The 16,173-nt window shown below is 41.7% G+C and overlaps 1 protein-coding gene across 1 annotated transcript; it reads left to right on the top strand.

The window, feature by feature from the left end:
• Nucleotides 1-763: 763 nt before the first annotated feature.
• ALDH5A1 (aldehyde dehydrogenase 5 family member A1) lies at nucleotides 764-11,224 on the top strand. The gene is made up of 10 exons (XM_074575793.1): nucleotides 764-1,127; nucleotides 1,324-1,407; nucleotides 2,360-2,530; nucleotides 2,827-2,943; nucleotides 3,381-3,524; nucleotides 4,393-4,536; nucleotides 5,749-5,907; nucleotides 7,197-7,366; nucleotides 8,125-8,183; nucleotides 8,342-11,224. The coding sequence occupies exons 1-10, from the start codon at nucleotides 822-824 to the stop codon at nucleotides 8,545-8,547; spliced, it is 1,560 nt and encodes a 519-aa protein (XP_074431894.1). The 5' UTR covers nucleotides 764-821; the 3' UTR covers nucleotides 8,548-11,224.
• The last annotated feature ends 4,949 nt before the right edge of the window (nucleotides 11,225-16,173 follow it).

Below are 16,173 nucleotides of genomic sequence, written 5' to 3'. Positions count from 1 at the left end.
GGGGTTTGGGCAGCGTAACTGCCACCACCGCACAGCAGCAGTGAAGTTTCTGTAAACACAGAAAAGCAGGGCAGAGAAGAGCATCCTCCCACAGCTCGTCCAGCTCATGATGCAGTTGCCTTACAACAGCTACGTCACATTTCACAAAAATTAAAGTCAGTTGCCAAAGCAGCCTTAGTAGAAAATCACAACCTCCTGAGTTGCATGCAATACAAATTCTTAAGTTTTGGTGAGCTGATAGGGCATTGCACACATACATTTGGGTCTTATGATCCACACTGAAAGCCCAATGGATATATACAGGGGGAAATCACGAGAGTACGCCTGCCACACATATTGCTATGAACTTCAGTCTAAGCACGCTGCGGCTACCAGCCATCCTCCATCCAACCCTGGCCTGGCCACCATGCCAGCCTGCTGCCCAGCCTGTGGGCATGGGCTGGCACACCGGGCAGGGGCTTCGCATCGTCCTCCTGCCGGAGACCAACCGAAGCCACCATGGGATCTGGTGGCCACAGGCGAGGGCTCACTGGCCCAGCACGACCACAGGCGCCCGCGGGCCGGTGCTCCTGGAGGCAAGTCCCCCCTCTCCCTCCGGTGGGGGGATCTCGACGGGGCTAGGGAAAGGGGGCTCCGGGAAGCAGAAGCCCCCCCCGACATACCCCCACCCCTGCAAGGGACGACCAAGCGCCCCTGCCCGCTCGCCCGCCTCCCTGCTCCGGCAAGAAGCCGCTTCTGGCCCGGCCCCTCCGCAGCTCCTCCTCCGGGGCGGCGCGGGCGGACTCGGCCCGGGCCCCGCCGCCTGCCGCCGGTGCGCGGCCATGGCGAGCCTCCTGCCGCGGCGAGTCGCCGCCGCCAGTCGCTGCCGCCGTCTCCTCCTTCTCCCCCCGCCGCCCCTGGGTCCGGCGGCGGCGCGGCGCGGCAGCTGGGCTCTGCCCGCCGCCCTGGTGCGGCGGGGCGGCCTGGTGGGCGGCCGCTGGGTGGAGACGGCCGCCGCTTTCCCCGTGCAGGACCCGGCCAGCGGCGAGGAGCTGGGCCGAGTGGCCGACTGCGGGCCGGCCGAGGCGCGGGAGGCCGTGCGGGCCGCGCACGAAGCCGGCGCCGCCTGGGGCCGCCTCCCCGCCAAGGTGAGCGGCCGTGGAAGATGGCGCCCGCCGGGGCGGCGAGGGGGGACCCCGGGTCGGGCGCGTCGCCTGTGGTCTTGCGTCCCCAGGCTGGGTCGCGGGCCCGTCCCGGGGGTCTTGCGGAGGCTCGGCTTCCCGCTGGGAGAAGCTCGTCTCGATCGAGCGGGCGGCCCCCGCGGCCGCCTTCTGTCTTCCCCAGGAGCGGAGCCTGCAGCTGCGGCGGTGGTACGAGCTGATGCTGGAGAACAAGGAGGAGCTGGCAAGGATCATAACGGCCGAGAACGTGAGTTCAGCCCCGACGGAAACCCGCCGCGGCTCCTTGAAATGAAACGCTGGCAGCCAGCAAAACGCCCTGTGTGCCCTTCACCAGTTAGCTGCCGCTTTTTTAAGTTATTACTTAAAAAAAAAAAAAGTTGAGCCTAGCGGACGCGTTGTGCATTTGCATTGCTCCATTAGGTCAGCGGGTAACGTTTCAAGCATTTCTCTTTCCAACATACGTACCATGCGTTGTTTCGATGACAATAGTACCTGACAGTCCAGTGGAAATCAGACCCACGTTGTGCTGTGTGGTGTGCCAAAAGCGTACATCAACTTAAACCATGGTCTTCGTGGCACAAATGTTCGTGTTTCATCTGTTTCATTGATGCAGAAAAAATTGCAGTACTATTAAAGCAAGCCTCCGAGTTGGATTCGCTCAGTGTGCTTTGGTTCGCATCACAGAGCAGTCCTTGGAGCTCACAGACTGGTGTCTTCTTAGATAAAAGCATGCTGGAAGATACTTCAGCAGCGCCTCTGTGGTGTCCCAGCTGCTAATGGCCATTCAGGCCACGGGATCGGACCGGCAGGTAGTCCAGAGTCATACTCCCCAAAACAAATGTCCCTCGCATAAACTTGCAGCTGTTCTGCTGTGATTTGCATCTTCTTCAGAACCGTGGTAGCAGCTAACTGCAGAGTTTGTAAATAAACACGTGCTACATTTGCTATTCCAGGTCCTTGTCTTGGGCAGGAATGAATCCAGGCCACAACATACAAAATGTTGACTATACAATGATGGTACAGTGAAGCCACACAACTATTGCTGCTGCAATCACACAGTCCTTTTTGGAGATCACGGTGTGCATGATAGGGGATTTTAAAGTACTCTGAAAAGAACAAAAACTCCAAAATTACCTAAATTTGGTTTTATTGCTTCAGTCTGCCTCTTACAGTGTGTCTTCAATCTGATTTAATCAAAGGGGAAGCCTCTGAAAGAAGCACAGGGTGAAATCCTGTATTCTGCCTCGTTTCTGGAGTGGTTTGCGGAGGAAGCTCGCCGGGTTTATGGTGATGTTATTCCAGCATCTGCAAAAGACAGAAGAATCCTGGCGCTGAAGCAGCCAGTAGGAGTGGCAGCCATTATAACTCCAGTAAGCATACCTGAATTTTTCAAGTCATGCAGAGGTTTTCAGCTCAGCCCGCAGCATGGGGCTATGGCCTTATGGCTCCTCCAAGCCCTGGCAAACACCCCTGTAAAGTTTCATTTCTACCTTGCACTCGCTTCTTCCTGGACTGGCAGTGCTGCTTTGTAATGCTCACTTAAGACAAAGCACATCAGGCAGCTCTGTTCAGGTTATCGCATAATTACAGAAAACGTCAGCTATTTCAGCAAAAACAGGAGGCAAAATTTTCCCAACTTTGGTTGTACTTTTTTCTCTCATCCTAGTGGAATTTCCCCAGTGCAATGATTACCCGGAAGGTTGGTGCAGCTCTGGCAGCTGGCTGCACGGTGGTAGTGAAACCTGCAGAGGACACACCGTTATCAGCATTAGCTCTTGGGGAGGTGAGCTTTTTTCCTAAGCTTTGCCTTAGCAGTGGACTGAAGTTGTAAATGGGGAGGGAGATGGGCTTTGAAGATAACTCTGGCCAGTTTCATACATGAAGAATGGGCAAACTGTCTGACTTGATCCAGAGGTTTTAGTTCAGTAAGAATCTTTGAAAGTTGCTTCCAATATGGTCTAGAGCCTCAAGGAGGACCTGGCCCTTTAGCTACACAAAACGTCTCTAATAATTTGCTTTGGTTACTTTGAATGACAGCCAGCTTAAACCAGAGAGAAGCTGCTCGCTTGACATGGTGGCATCTCTTACTAGTTGTGCTGTGCACGTTCGACTTCCATTGACTTACAGACTGGTTTTTTCAAAACAATAAAGAAACATTAAGTGACTATTCCTCACACAAAATGCACTGATCGTGCAAATTCTGTGTTTCTTCTGTTGCAGCTTGCAAACCAGGCTGGAATTCCAGCGGGAGTGTATAATGTTGTTCCTTGTTCCAGACAACAGACGCCAGCTGTAGGGGAAGTTCTGTGCACTGATCCATTGGTAGCCAAAATATCTTTTACTGGCTCTACAGCAACAGGAAAGGTACATAAGTGCACAGAATACCTTTGAAGATTATTACTGTGGTTGTACTGGAAAGGTAGGGGGAAAGTGTGTGCCTTTACACATAGCTGCTGCCTTTTCTGGCTATTGTACACAAATTGTCCAAATAATTGTGTACTTCTTGAGATACTGCCTATTTATTTTAGTGTCAGTACTTCGCAGAAGGATGCCTATGTGGAACTTCTGGATAACTGCCCTTTATTAAATTATAATATGAACAATTCTGTACAGGATGCTCTTGTTTCATATCGCAGGGTGACAACATACTAATAACACTGAAATTGAGTTTCAAAGGTACTATTCAGGAATAGTTCTCTGCAGTTGAGAGAAAGTATTAGAGAAGTGATGCCCTTGAATCTCTCCTGTCAGCCTTCATCAATAAGCAATCTTGTCACCATCTTGAATGAAATTAATAAAACAGCAGAGTGTGGCTAGAAGACTATAGTATTCTGTGGGATGGCTGTATGCAGAATGAAGAAAAAGTCTGATATCAAGGCAAATTTTAATCCCAAATTCTGTCAGAGCTTGGAAAAAAATTGTAAGAGTAGTCAAGATTTTTATGACCAAAGAAGAAAAGAACAAGCAAACAAGAGTGACGATATTAGTGTATAAAAAGCCTGACCTGAACTGAAGTCAATGAAAATCTTTCTCATTATTTCTTGGCCAGAATTTAATCTCTAAAGATTTTAATGAAGGAAATTAGTCCTTGTTTTTTGTCACAGGAGAAAACAGATGGTTAGCATTGTAGAGAAGATGCAGATTAATTCCCTGCCAGAATTAATCCATCTGTGGTTCCACAGTTCACATCTGGCCAGGGTACAGATTTCTGTGTCTCCTCTGTTGCCTACAGATATTGCTGAAACATGCAGCTGGCACTGTGAAGCGAGTTTCTATGGAGCTTGGAGGACATGCTCCATTTATAGTGTTTGACAGCGCCAATGTGGACCGTGCTGTTGCAGGAGCCCTTGCTTCTAAGTATAGAAACTCAGGGCAGGTAAGAGTAACCTTTTTGTCCTTTGTTTCTTGTCATATGCTTTGTTAGCATTAAATTCATTGGAGAACTAGAGCTGTCAAAAGACACCATCCTGCCTCAGTTCTCAGGGTTATATTTTATAACATGTGCCTAGCCGTTTCTTAAAATAATGGCTTCAAGTCTCAAGATAAATGTTTCTATCTGTAAGATTGTGTGTTCAAGTCTTTGTGTGTGTGTGTTCTGAAAGCACCCATCAGGACTTAAGGGGATTGAAGTCTGTTAAGACACTCATGGCTAGATTTTTACACAATGAATAACTTAGAAGAAGTGTCAGACAGGATTCCAGTGTACATTGGTTCAAATGTATTTTACTTGGAGTCAAAAAATTTTTAAGAGCATCACTTTGCAGAACACTCAGCTGAACAGGGCTGTGTGGAGACTGTTCTGGCCTCTGCACATGAACATGAAGTTGACGAACTCCAAGTTTGGAGAACCAGCAAATTTTCGGTGGGATTGGGAGGTCATTTGGTTGGGAAAATGTTACTTGAATAACACAAGAAGAAAACGTAAGACTAATCTTGGGAAGAAAGAAAGGAAGAAAAATAGAATGGAATGTGGACAAGGACCACTGGGTGATATGACACAGGCTGGACAAGATCTAACGTAAAAGGCATCTCTCCTGCTGCATAGAAGGATAAAGCAGCTGTTACTTTTGAGCGACTGTAGCAATCAAAATAGGATGCAAAGCAAGGGGGTAGCACAAATATGTAGGCCACCGAAAGCACTTAAAAACAAATTCCAGGAAAAAAGCTAACTCAGTTAATGAAAGAGAAGAAAACACCCCACGCCATCAAGTGTGATTTGAGGTTCTGCTGCTCAGTCCAGCATTCTGCAGTCTAATTCGAAGGTATTTCTTGCAGCTTCTGGACCTTGGTTGATCCATATATCAGAGTCCACAGAACTCACAAAGCCTTTTCCCAGCGTAAGCAACATAAATTAAGCAGTGTAGCATATTTCACACTCATACTGACAGCTTGTTGAAGTTGCATTTCTAAAGTGAGAGGGGTGATGAAAGAGATGGCAAAGCTAGGTAACAGCTTAGGATGATGGAGAAGAGGCAGAGGACAGACAAATCACTGTAGTAACCTGATGCTGTGGCATGAAGGCCAGAATGAATTCATGGATTCAATACAATATAAACTACTGTTTTTCCTTTTTCATGCTTGTTTTCAGACCTGTGTTTGCACAAACCGTTTCCTGGTGCAAAAGGGAATCCATGACGAATTTGTGGAAAAGTTTGCTAAAGCTATAGAGAGAGAACTACACGTCGGAAGTGGATTTGATGCAAAAACTACCCAAGGGCCACTAATTAATGAAAAAGCAGTGGAGAAGGTATAAAGATTTCTTTTGACATCTTGATTTCCTTTTTATGACCCATAAAGTAACTTCATATTTATATTTCACTTTTTTCACACTTGTTTTGTTAGAATGTATTTGCAGTGTGGCTGGAAGCGTGTTCTGTCCTTCAGCTCTATATAGAGTAGCAGATGTGGCTAGTTAATGTATCATTTCCATTAAGGAAAAAAGATTCCTCCTTTAGGAGAAACTGATTCCTACTGATTACTTCCTAACTGTTCTCATGAACATTCACTGAAACGGGACACACTGTGAGAGTTGTGTGGTGATCCTGCAATTCTGAAGTACTGGGAATGACAACTTATTTTGAAGAACAGTGCCTCTGTTTGGCAAAAGCTAAGCAGAATAATACATTGAGGTTAAAAATCCCACAGCTCTGGATGCTGTAATCACTTGAAACCTTACATGCATGGTTGGGGTCTTCTGTTTTGGATGACTTGTGAATCCAGGAATATTTTTCTTTTTAATCACAATAAGTCATATTTTCTATAATATTTCACCCTTCCTAAGCTTAAAGATTATTAAATTATGTGTTTCATACTTTTTAAGATACTATGGCTGTTATATGCAGGCTTGGTTTGAATCCTGTTATACTTGAATGCTGCCAGACTACTTCTGTTTATAAAATAGTAGAATATCAAAATATTCAGTTATTTGGGAGACAAAGACAGTACTTTGATTTCTTTCCTTCATGCCTTCCCTTCGTGCATCACAAAAGTATAGTGCATTTGTATCATATACATCTATATCTACAAATTAGCAAGCGCTGTATATAGTCACTCAACTGCCTTTCTGTAACTTCAAAGGACAATATCATAGGCGGCTGTCTTATTACTTTCTTGTCTTTGGATGAATTGTAGATGTAGAGGATGGAAGATGCTCTTGACAGTACCATCTTGAAAATTGTCCATTTCTCTTTAAATGACAGTCATGTACTTCTGTTTCCGTAGTGCTTGTTCACAAATATCAGGTGTACTTCTTAGTCCTGCAAAGGCGTTTTCTCATGTTAGATGTAATCTTTTCATTTCAACAGAAAAGCTGAATCTTTACTATACGTGAGACTAGGGCCATACTCATAATTTATCCCTCTGAAATTACGTCAGACAAGAGAACTTTAAGTAATATTGCAAACGGTCTTCTGCAAAGTATAAACCTCTCTTCAAAATCTTCTATTTAATACTGGAGAGTATTATTTCTTCAGTGGAAAATATACTATTGTTCATTCCTAAATGACGACTTTGAGACTCTTGTTTTGCATACCTCAGGTAGAGAGACACATTAATGATGCAGTTTCTCAAGGAGCATCTATTGTGACTGGAGGGAAACGACACAGCTTGGGGAAGAATTTCTTTGAGCCAACGTTACTTAGTAATGTTTCAACAAAAATGCTTTGCACCCAAGAGGAGACATTTGGCCCCTTAGCACCAGTTATCAAGTAAGATTATTCATTTTCCAGATTAAAAATAGCAATTAAAAAACACTGAAAGATTACTTTGAATAAATAAGATTTGAATGACAGTTTGCCAAAAGATATTTTTGTACCATCACACGAGTCTTGTAATAAGACCGGGGTACACATGTGAAAACTTACTTTGGATATGCAGTTCATTTGTTTCTCTCTCTTGATACAATTTTAACATCTCTGCAACTTTTTGAAAATTATTTTCTTTTCAATGGTATTAGCAGGTAAGCAAGGGTGAATAGCAGCAAAACCTTCATCAACTTCATGATTTTTGGTATGAAGCAGGAGGCAGGACTTTGTCCTGTGATTTGCAAGCCCCAAGTTTTTCTGACGGAGGATGACTTAGAGCTCTCTTTTCTCCTTAAAACCTTCACTCCTCTGTCCAGAGCAATTGGATGTGATTGAAAAACATATGGTTATCTCTCATAGTTGAGAGTGCTTGTGTCATTGGGGAAATTGGTGGGCTAACCCATGTGAAATAAATGTTTTAGCAACCAGTATCTAGGGGGGATAAGGGCAAACTTAACTACTTAACTGCATTTTAAATTGAGAGAAGTGGTAGAAACTTCTCCATTGCTTCAAAGTGAAAATTAAGTTAGATGGTTAAAGGATGCTTTTGGAAAAAAAAATGCATCTTGATTTTTTTTATTTCTGATAAGGCTGCTTGTAAATCAGCAAGATAATAGATGAACTGCAGGCCTCATTTGTGTGTTTTCTCTTTATATTGACAGGTTCGATACTGAAGCAGAAGCTATTGCCATAGCAAACGCAGCTAATGTGGGTTTAGCAGGTATGCCTTTCTCGGATAAATGTATTTCCGTGCTTTTATGAGCTTTAGTGTTATGGGGTGACAATTTTTAATCTCAGTAAGTCTCTTTTTCATAGTCTTCTGCAATTGTTCTTCCTGATTTTAATCTCCATTTCTGTATGTCTGTGTCTGGACGGCAGGATATTTCTACTCCCAAGATCCAGCTCAGATCTGGAGAGTTGCAGAACAGCTGGAAGTTGGAATGGTTGGTGTTAATGAAGGCATAATCTCCTCAGTGGAGAGTCCTTTTGGTGGGGTAAAACAGTCCGGCTTAGGGCGAGAAGGTTCAAAATACGGCATCGATGAATACTTAGAAATAAAATATGTCTGCTTTGGAGGCTTATAAAAATTTTCAAAAAGCACAATCCCAATGGCTTGGAAAAGAGTGCTGTAGTTTTAATAAGCTTTTTGAACCAGAAATAACGTATGAAGGCAACTTCTACCTTCTTTACAACTAAGCAACCCTGTTCTGTATGTGTAGAGATATTTACGATGTTCTGTGCTGTCGTATGTTTCTACATGTTCTTCATTTATACATTCAGTTTTCCAGCAATGTGATCACAGTGCCCATCATTTTTAGTAAGGAGTAGGGAAGACTGGGAGGGCTTGGAGACTTGTGCATAACGAAAATAAATCGTAAGGCAATGGAAAACTAGACCACCATTTTCTGCTGTCTTTAATAGTTCGGTGTGGATGTACGAGGCTTTGGGGACAGCAGTCTCCCTTTAGAATTTTGTGTAAATACCCACATTCTCTAATGTGGTTATGTGACCTTCTTTTAGAAGCAGGTGTGTTTGGTTTTTTTAATTTTGGGAGAATCTGATGCTTATGAAAGGTGAGGAATTGCTTTTAGCTACATCTAGGCATCCATGCAGGCAAATAGACAGCTTTTTCAGTGCATGTTAATGCTGGCTGCAGAGCTGACACCTGCTCAGCTTTGGGCTTCTAAGCAAAAAGCTGTAATTTGTGCCTAATAAGCTTGCACATCTGGGATCAAATATGGCCCTTTTTTGACGTTTGTGAGCCCCAGCGGTCCTGGGAACAGGACATTCCAGGACAAGAAGCAGCTGGCCTAGTGAGTAGCAGGAAGAAGATGGGAAGCTTAGTTGCAGCAATAATTTGCAGAATTGTAAGGGGACACTATAAGGGCTGTGTGACAGAAGCACAAGTGGTGACATGATGATATAAATTCCCTTCTATGAAAAGAACACGACTCTCCTTGGGTAGAAGTACAGTCACCGATGTAAATGTTTCTTGGTGTCTAAAGGAACGTTACTCACCACCTCCAAAGGTGATGATTGAACCAAAGATAGATGGTTCCGTTCCTACGGGCTTTGTGCCTTGAATTGGATGTGTGGTTACACAGGTGAATGTCCATTAGGGAGGAAGTTTTAAAAACCTTTGAATTTGGCTAACTTGTGACCTAATAAAGATTTAAATAGAAATGATTAGAGGTGAGACTTCTACACATCACCTCACTATTTTGTTATCTTCAAAAGATGATGTAAAGCTTCCTTAATAAAAAATAAACATTGCTGTTTAAACATTATTTTAATGGCAGTCAAAAGAAGCACTTTAAAAAATGTGCAATGTTAATTTGGCAAATAAAATCAGCACTGCAGCAGCTAAGGGGAACAAAATTTGTTTCCTGTGTTGGTTAACTTTATTTGGTGGGTCTTTACCCATTAATTATTAAAAATAAATAAGTAAAAGAATGGAACAGAGATCTTCTTTTATACATTAATGAATGTAGCCTATTAAATTGGATATTTTAAGGTATTTTATCCAATCAGGCAAAGAGGTACCAGGTAACATAAGACTTGGGGGGAAGGGGGGGTGGGGAAAGCAGCAAGCCAGAACTGAGTTTCATGGGGTTTTTTTAAAGCGCACATAAAGTAGCATTGACTGCTACTTATGATTTCTCAATATTTTTTACAGTTATATTTGTGTAACATGTGAGACCAGGTGGGTCTGGAGCACATTATCTGTCAGTAGAGCGTGCATGTGCATCATGCCAACCGAAGGGCAGTTAAAGGACCCTTACTGCACTTCCAGTAATTTCCAGTGCACCAAAAATGCACATTTAAGATAGTGAGGACTTAATACTGGTATCGTTTATGGCATATGTGCTTGTTGTCAAGAACAAAAAAAGGATGGCGTATTTCTACACTAGTCACAAGAAACTTTCTTATAGGCAACTTCTAAGCTTACACTATTGAGCACCCAGGCTGCCTGAACTTGGGGAATACAGTCTTGTGGAAGAGGAAGCTGTTTGCCAGCCTTGGCTGACAATACATGTTTATTTCTTATTGGAAAGAGTAACTAGGTAGAAGAAGGTCATAACTTGGTGGCTGGGTACCACAACACGGTGACGCAGGCACACTTATAGGTATTGTACACAGGTAGAATATCTGCCACTGAAATTGCACAGACTTCAAACATGCCTGCCTGTGAACTGCAGCATGGGGTCAAAATTAAAGTTATCTCATTTACTGCTGTATGATAGCACAGTCTTGAATGTGGGTGTACTTGGACCAGTGCAGTTGGAGGATATATTCTTTAACCTGCTGCTCTATTCATTGCAAAGTTACTGATCTGATGCATTGGTGCATTTAAAATCGTGATGTCTTTTCTGAGAAACATCACTGTTAAAATTAATGACTAAATGTTTACTTTTTTCCTAGCAAATAATACCTTTTACTATGCCTGATAAGCAAGCACAAACCATAATTAAAGATAAGGTATGTAATAAACTTTAAAAATACCTTTGTCTAGATTGGATTGTGGTTGGATTCCAGCATAGTAGCCTTGTGTCAGTAAGGTCTACATCAGTTAAGCACAGAATAATCTTAACGTTGTCTTCATAGCAGAAGCTGTGATTCTTCAACAAAAGATATACTTGAATTCTCACACCTCAGTTAGTTATGTTATGTTGATGACACTTGTGACAGTTCAGCAGTTTCTGGATATTAAAACTGTGATGGAAAAATGTTTTCAGTTAATAAATAACTTCTGTGAAAGCACTGGGTTGTGTGGTTTATTACCTTATTTAATGTTGAACTGACAAACTGACAGAAGCCACATTAAGTTCAGTCTCTCGGAGTTGCACAGAATTTTTTGTTCTGCCAGCTTTAGCACTGGAAAAAAAGACACTTCTTTGCATCCACGTGTTCATGAGGTGTAAGATTTTGGTTACCCCAATTACAGTCCCTTGAATCTAAATCAAATAGATGAGACTACTTTGACATACTAATATGCCATCAGTCATTTTGTATGCAAGTCTTTTATGCTGAATCAAGCATTTTACCACAAGATACAGGCTTTGTGGATCAGAGTGCCCTTCCCTGCTTTCAGGATATGATTACTTGCGTAATTCTTTACTTCGTTTATTAAGATTTAAAATAGAGTTTTGTAAGCTTTTTTATTTCCATGTAGTTAATACAGTTTTGAAGTCTCAGAAACTGTCTTCCGATTTCTAACCTGACTTAGTCATGGCAGATTTCCATTTTGTTTTCTGATGTTACCGTTTAAACAGCTGTTGTTTGACCCCCACTGTCTGTCCTCTCTGTGTAATAAACTCTTAAGAAATTATGTTTACCTGTTCTACTAGATACTAACATCTTAAGCTTAAATAGGCAGAAAATATCCCCAGCTACAGTGCACAAGGTTTTTTTGAAAAGTCACTCTAGGTAATGCTTGTCCATTGGTATGCCAAGCTGGCAGTTACCTTGGGTGCTCAGAGTAAGTCGGCTCTTGATGCTGGTAACACTGATCCAATACCAGTGAAGATGGACAATCAGTCTTACTAATAAGTATATCAAGCCTGACCAGTATCTAGTACTTAATTCGGTTTACAGTAGCTGGCAGACTGCATTTGGTTATCTCTTCTCACCAAGATCAAGGAAATGTTTAAAGCACACTAGCGTTCTGCAGCCTTTCCATCTCCCAGACACTGGTATTTTTAGACACGTTTCATGTTTTCATCATTAATTATGCTTTCATGATTAAGTCACAGAACATAAGCAGCAGTTTAAAAGGTTTGCACAGGGTAAAATAGTTCTCAGTGTTCTAAATCAATCAGGCACATGGTGGGAGTTGGGCATTTCTGTAAGTAACAGCAGCTCCACGCTTTCACTTGGCATTGAAGTAACCATCTCCCTGTACCTGGCAGAGTCATAAGTGTAACTGGTCATGCCCTTTGTCTTAGCCCTACTGCTTATAGAAGGGTTGAGCTATCTTAAAGGAGAAGGTTTAAGTATGGTGTTCAGAAGCTCTAAGTTGAATTTTAGTACCTGTTTAAAGTGTTTTCAGTGTCAAAAATCTCTGCCTAGGACATTCCAACACGAGAGTCTGGTGGCTTGCTGAAGCTACTTAGCATAACTGGCTTAAATTGTTTAGGAATCACTACTGATTACCTTCTGTTGCACAAGTCTAGAGGCTTGCATCAGCCTGCTCAAAGGGGAGGGGGGAGGCTACTGCTGTTACCAAAGTGTAGAATGCAGTAACAAACAGGCAGATTCCATTCTTCAATAAAGGACACTATATCTCTATATATCACTATCTCAGCTCATTCAGCAGCCAGTATTCCCTTGTAGGAGTCAAGTATGAATGCAAGAGGTACCATGTATCCAAATACACTTGAAGTTGCTTTCATGGTGTATGTTTTTTCCTTACAGAAAGACACTTATATCTCATAGTACCTTTTATTATCATGATTGAACACAAACTTCACACACACTGACGCATGGATTTCTCTTTTCCAGTTCAGAAACAGGCAGCGTAATCTACCCCTAGCTAACAGCAGTATTTTGGGTTATATTGCACACTAGTATCTCTTGATTACTGCAAAGCAGACATTGTACTTACAAGCATTTGCTATAGAATAAGCCACAAAACTTGTGAAGTCACCACACTTGGCATGATAGCTGGTGAATATTTACACACAGCCAATTAAACCAAGTAAGGACAAGCACCACATGTAAACTCACTGTGAACTGCAGTACAATTTTTTTTCTGCTCTCTGAGGTACGGAATTGTGTTACCTCCCTGAAAAAAGAAACTGTTTTGCTTCTGTCAGTAGGAAGGGATCAGATATTACACTGCTTTTACGTTTGAGTACAGACATAAAGCACGGTATACAACATATCTCTGTTAGCCTGACCAAAGTGTTGAGTCCGATGCAGAACACCATATCTAAAAGAGTACCTGACAAGCTCCTAGAAGGAAAGACAAAACTTTATTAGTAGTTACATAAATGTAGTAATTTCAGCTCAGAAATGGTTCCGGTTACAATACATTATCATTTGCAATAAATAACATTTTCTAGAAATAGATTCCTAATATAAATTCTGCAATAGCTCACCCACGCACCCACAGGGAGAAGTGCTTCCATACAGAGACAAACCATTGATGTGCGTCTCATCTGCACTTGATTTGTAGCCTGTGCAAAAGAAAAAATTATTTACCTTTTCTCCCTCCTTTTATTAAATTTTATTTCTAAGCTTTAAGGATCCCTCCCTTTCCTTGGGGAGTTGAGGACCTAAAAGATATGTGAAATGGGTTCTCTTTTGCTGCAGAAGTATGGGATTAGTATTCTAGTTAGGGATCAATGATAAGCAATAGCTGATGTCAAGAAACTCTTAATTCACCTCTATTCCATTTCTCTTTGTCTAGGGGAATGCTTACCTCTCTCAAACCTCTCATAAATGCTTCAGAATACTAAAGTAACTGTCATTTTATTAACCACCATCCCAGAGCTCCAGCTGACTACAGCCCATCATCAGTACATTGAGGGGCAAAACTAGTTTCACTTGAAGCTTATATCAGGAATAGGAAATCTGCCTAAGGACTCAGTTATTTCAAGAACACCAGAACTGTCTAAGGAAAGTTTAAATTCAGCATAGAGAACACACACATGCGCTCAGTCTCTCTCTCCAGTTCACACACTGTTAAGTTCCTTGCATGTGTGAACACTTCTGTCTGCCCACAAGAGACCAAGAAAGAAAAGGAAAATTTGCATCATAAAAGGAAATACAACAACTGACAGCACAAAACAGATGCTTGAACAGTACCTGTATCTGATGCATCTGACAGAGGGAGACTACAACTCTGTTTACTGAAAAGGATGTGGTTAAAAATGTATTCTTACACATGAAAAAGAATTTTTCTCCCTCTTCAAATAAACAATCCTCTGCAATTAGACCATTCACATTTTGCTTGAATTTCTCAGCAATCTACTCAGTAAATATGAAAGGTTGAACCATAAGACAGAGAATTTGGATGTGCATCTCAGCAGATTTGCCAAGGTAAATTTTGTTTCATACTGCAGTAGCATTTTGGTTAAGACAATGAAAAACACAAGCTGATGACTTGTTCGCAGTGTGGCAGTTTTGTGCTGCATATACACTGCGTTGAATACTGGAGTACTGAATCTGTTTAAAGCCTCAGGCAGTAATGGTAAGGAAGTTTTTTTCCAAAATATACTCCTCACTCAAGATGGAAGTGAAAATCCATCAAGGCTATGAGGCAGTGTAAGTATCAGCACAGTGTCCACCTTCAAAGAGAGGAATTATCTTATCAGTGCCAAACTGAATTTATTCTTTATTTTCAGTAGACTCTGAGCCATACACAATAAGCTATATTTGGTCTCCTCTGCTTTTCAGAGCAGATAAGACAGATCCCCATCCCTATTTCACAAAGAAGGCGACAGGACTCCTTCTGTTTATGAAGGAAAACTGTGTGTGGAAGTAAACACGAAGACTGAGAACCTGCTTTAAACCCATCATAACCCAAACCAGAAGGCTAGCATCAGAATTCTACTATTGTGTTTGCACTTTAACAGCTGATTTTCTGACCCTTGCGTTACAGATATGACCTGACATTCTGCAAGAAAGCAACAGTTTAGAAATAAAAGTTATACTGAATCAAGATACAAGGCTTGTTATAGTCTCTCCTAAATTCCTGACAAAAATAACGCTTTGCCAAGTGATACAAACATCTGATACCACAAATTCAGAGAGCTAGAAACTATTATGTTCAACTTCTGTGCAAGTTTCATATTAAGAACCAGCCTGACTGTATGTAAGAGGAATGACTTCTCCTCCCAAGGAAGTGAAAGAATCAAACTAGTAGAATTAGAAGCAGCTCAAAAATTTATACTATATTCAACTTTCAAAACATAACTAAAATACTGTTAGCAACGAAGATGCCAAAACATCATCAAGAAAACAGGATTTATTACGCAACTTCCACTTGCTAGGGCCTTATGCCATAAGAAATTTGCCCAATGTTTCTTATTTGTTAGAGTTAGAAATACGTAGCCAAATCATGCATATGTTCTTATGGCACACAAACTTACCACCGACACAAAGATCTGAGCACACACTGTGTGTGGAAGGGGGAATAGCCCTGGGAATTCTGCAGCAGTGAGGAAAGCAGGTTTATGATTCCTGTAGTTGTTTTACTAGACAATCAGCCTTTAGGTTTTGTTGTTGGTGGTTTGTTTTTGGTTTTTTTTGTTTGTTTGTTTTTTTTTAAAAAAGTCTGAATTTTAATTCCTTGAAAGAACAACCTCCTCCTAGGCTTCAACACCAGCTTTAAAAACATAAAATAAACTCAAAACACACAAGTGACTGACTTCACAAGGATGCTGCTGACTGTACTGACATGTCCTAAAAGATAAGTTTATAGATAAAGGCACACAGTATTTAGCAGAAGCATTAATGGCAGCATGTCCAATACAAAGTTGTAGTTGCTTATGCAACTTTTCTTTTTTTTTAAATGCATGTTTCCAAGAGCATAATTCCTGCTAGAACATTTTGGGAGTTGGTGCAGAGTGGATTAAGCCCAACATTTTGATTTAAAAAGGAAAAGAAAAAAAAAAGTTTTTAAGTGGGCCTTAACTTTCTTCAGGAATACTTTAAAGTGAACATTGCGTTACTGTGTTAGCACATCTGAAGCAGAAATTCAAAGA

The sequence above is a fragment of the Larus michahellis genome, chromosome 2 (genome assembly GCF_964199755.1).
Source record: "Larus michahellis chromosome 2, bLarMic1.1, whole genome shotgun sequence".
NCBI classification, from domain to species: Eukaryota; Metazoa; Chordata; class Aves; order Charadriiformes; family Laridae; genus Larus; species Larus michahellis.
The sequence above is the reverse complement of the archived record's forward strand: the minus strand, read 5'-3'. Positions and strand labels throughout refer to the sequence as shown.

Bases quoted from the DNA above. Each gene is read 5' to 3' on its own strand.
- ALDH5A1 (XM_074575793.1), top strand. From the start codon at position 822: ATGGCGAGCCTCCTGCCGCGGCGAGTCGCCGCCGCCAGTCGCTGCCGC. The intron at 2,531-2,826 runs GTAAGCATACCT...CTCTCATCCTAG, and splicing joins TGGCAGCCATTATAACTCCA to TGGAATTTCCCCAGTGCAAT. The intron at 4,537-5,748 runs GTAAGAGTAACC...GCTTGTTTTCAG, and splicing joins AGTATAGAAACTCAGGGCAG to ACCTGTGTTTGCACAAACCG.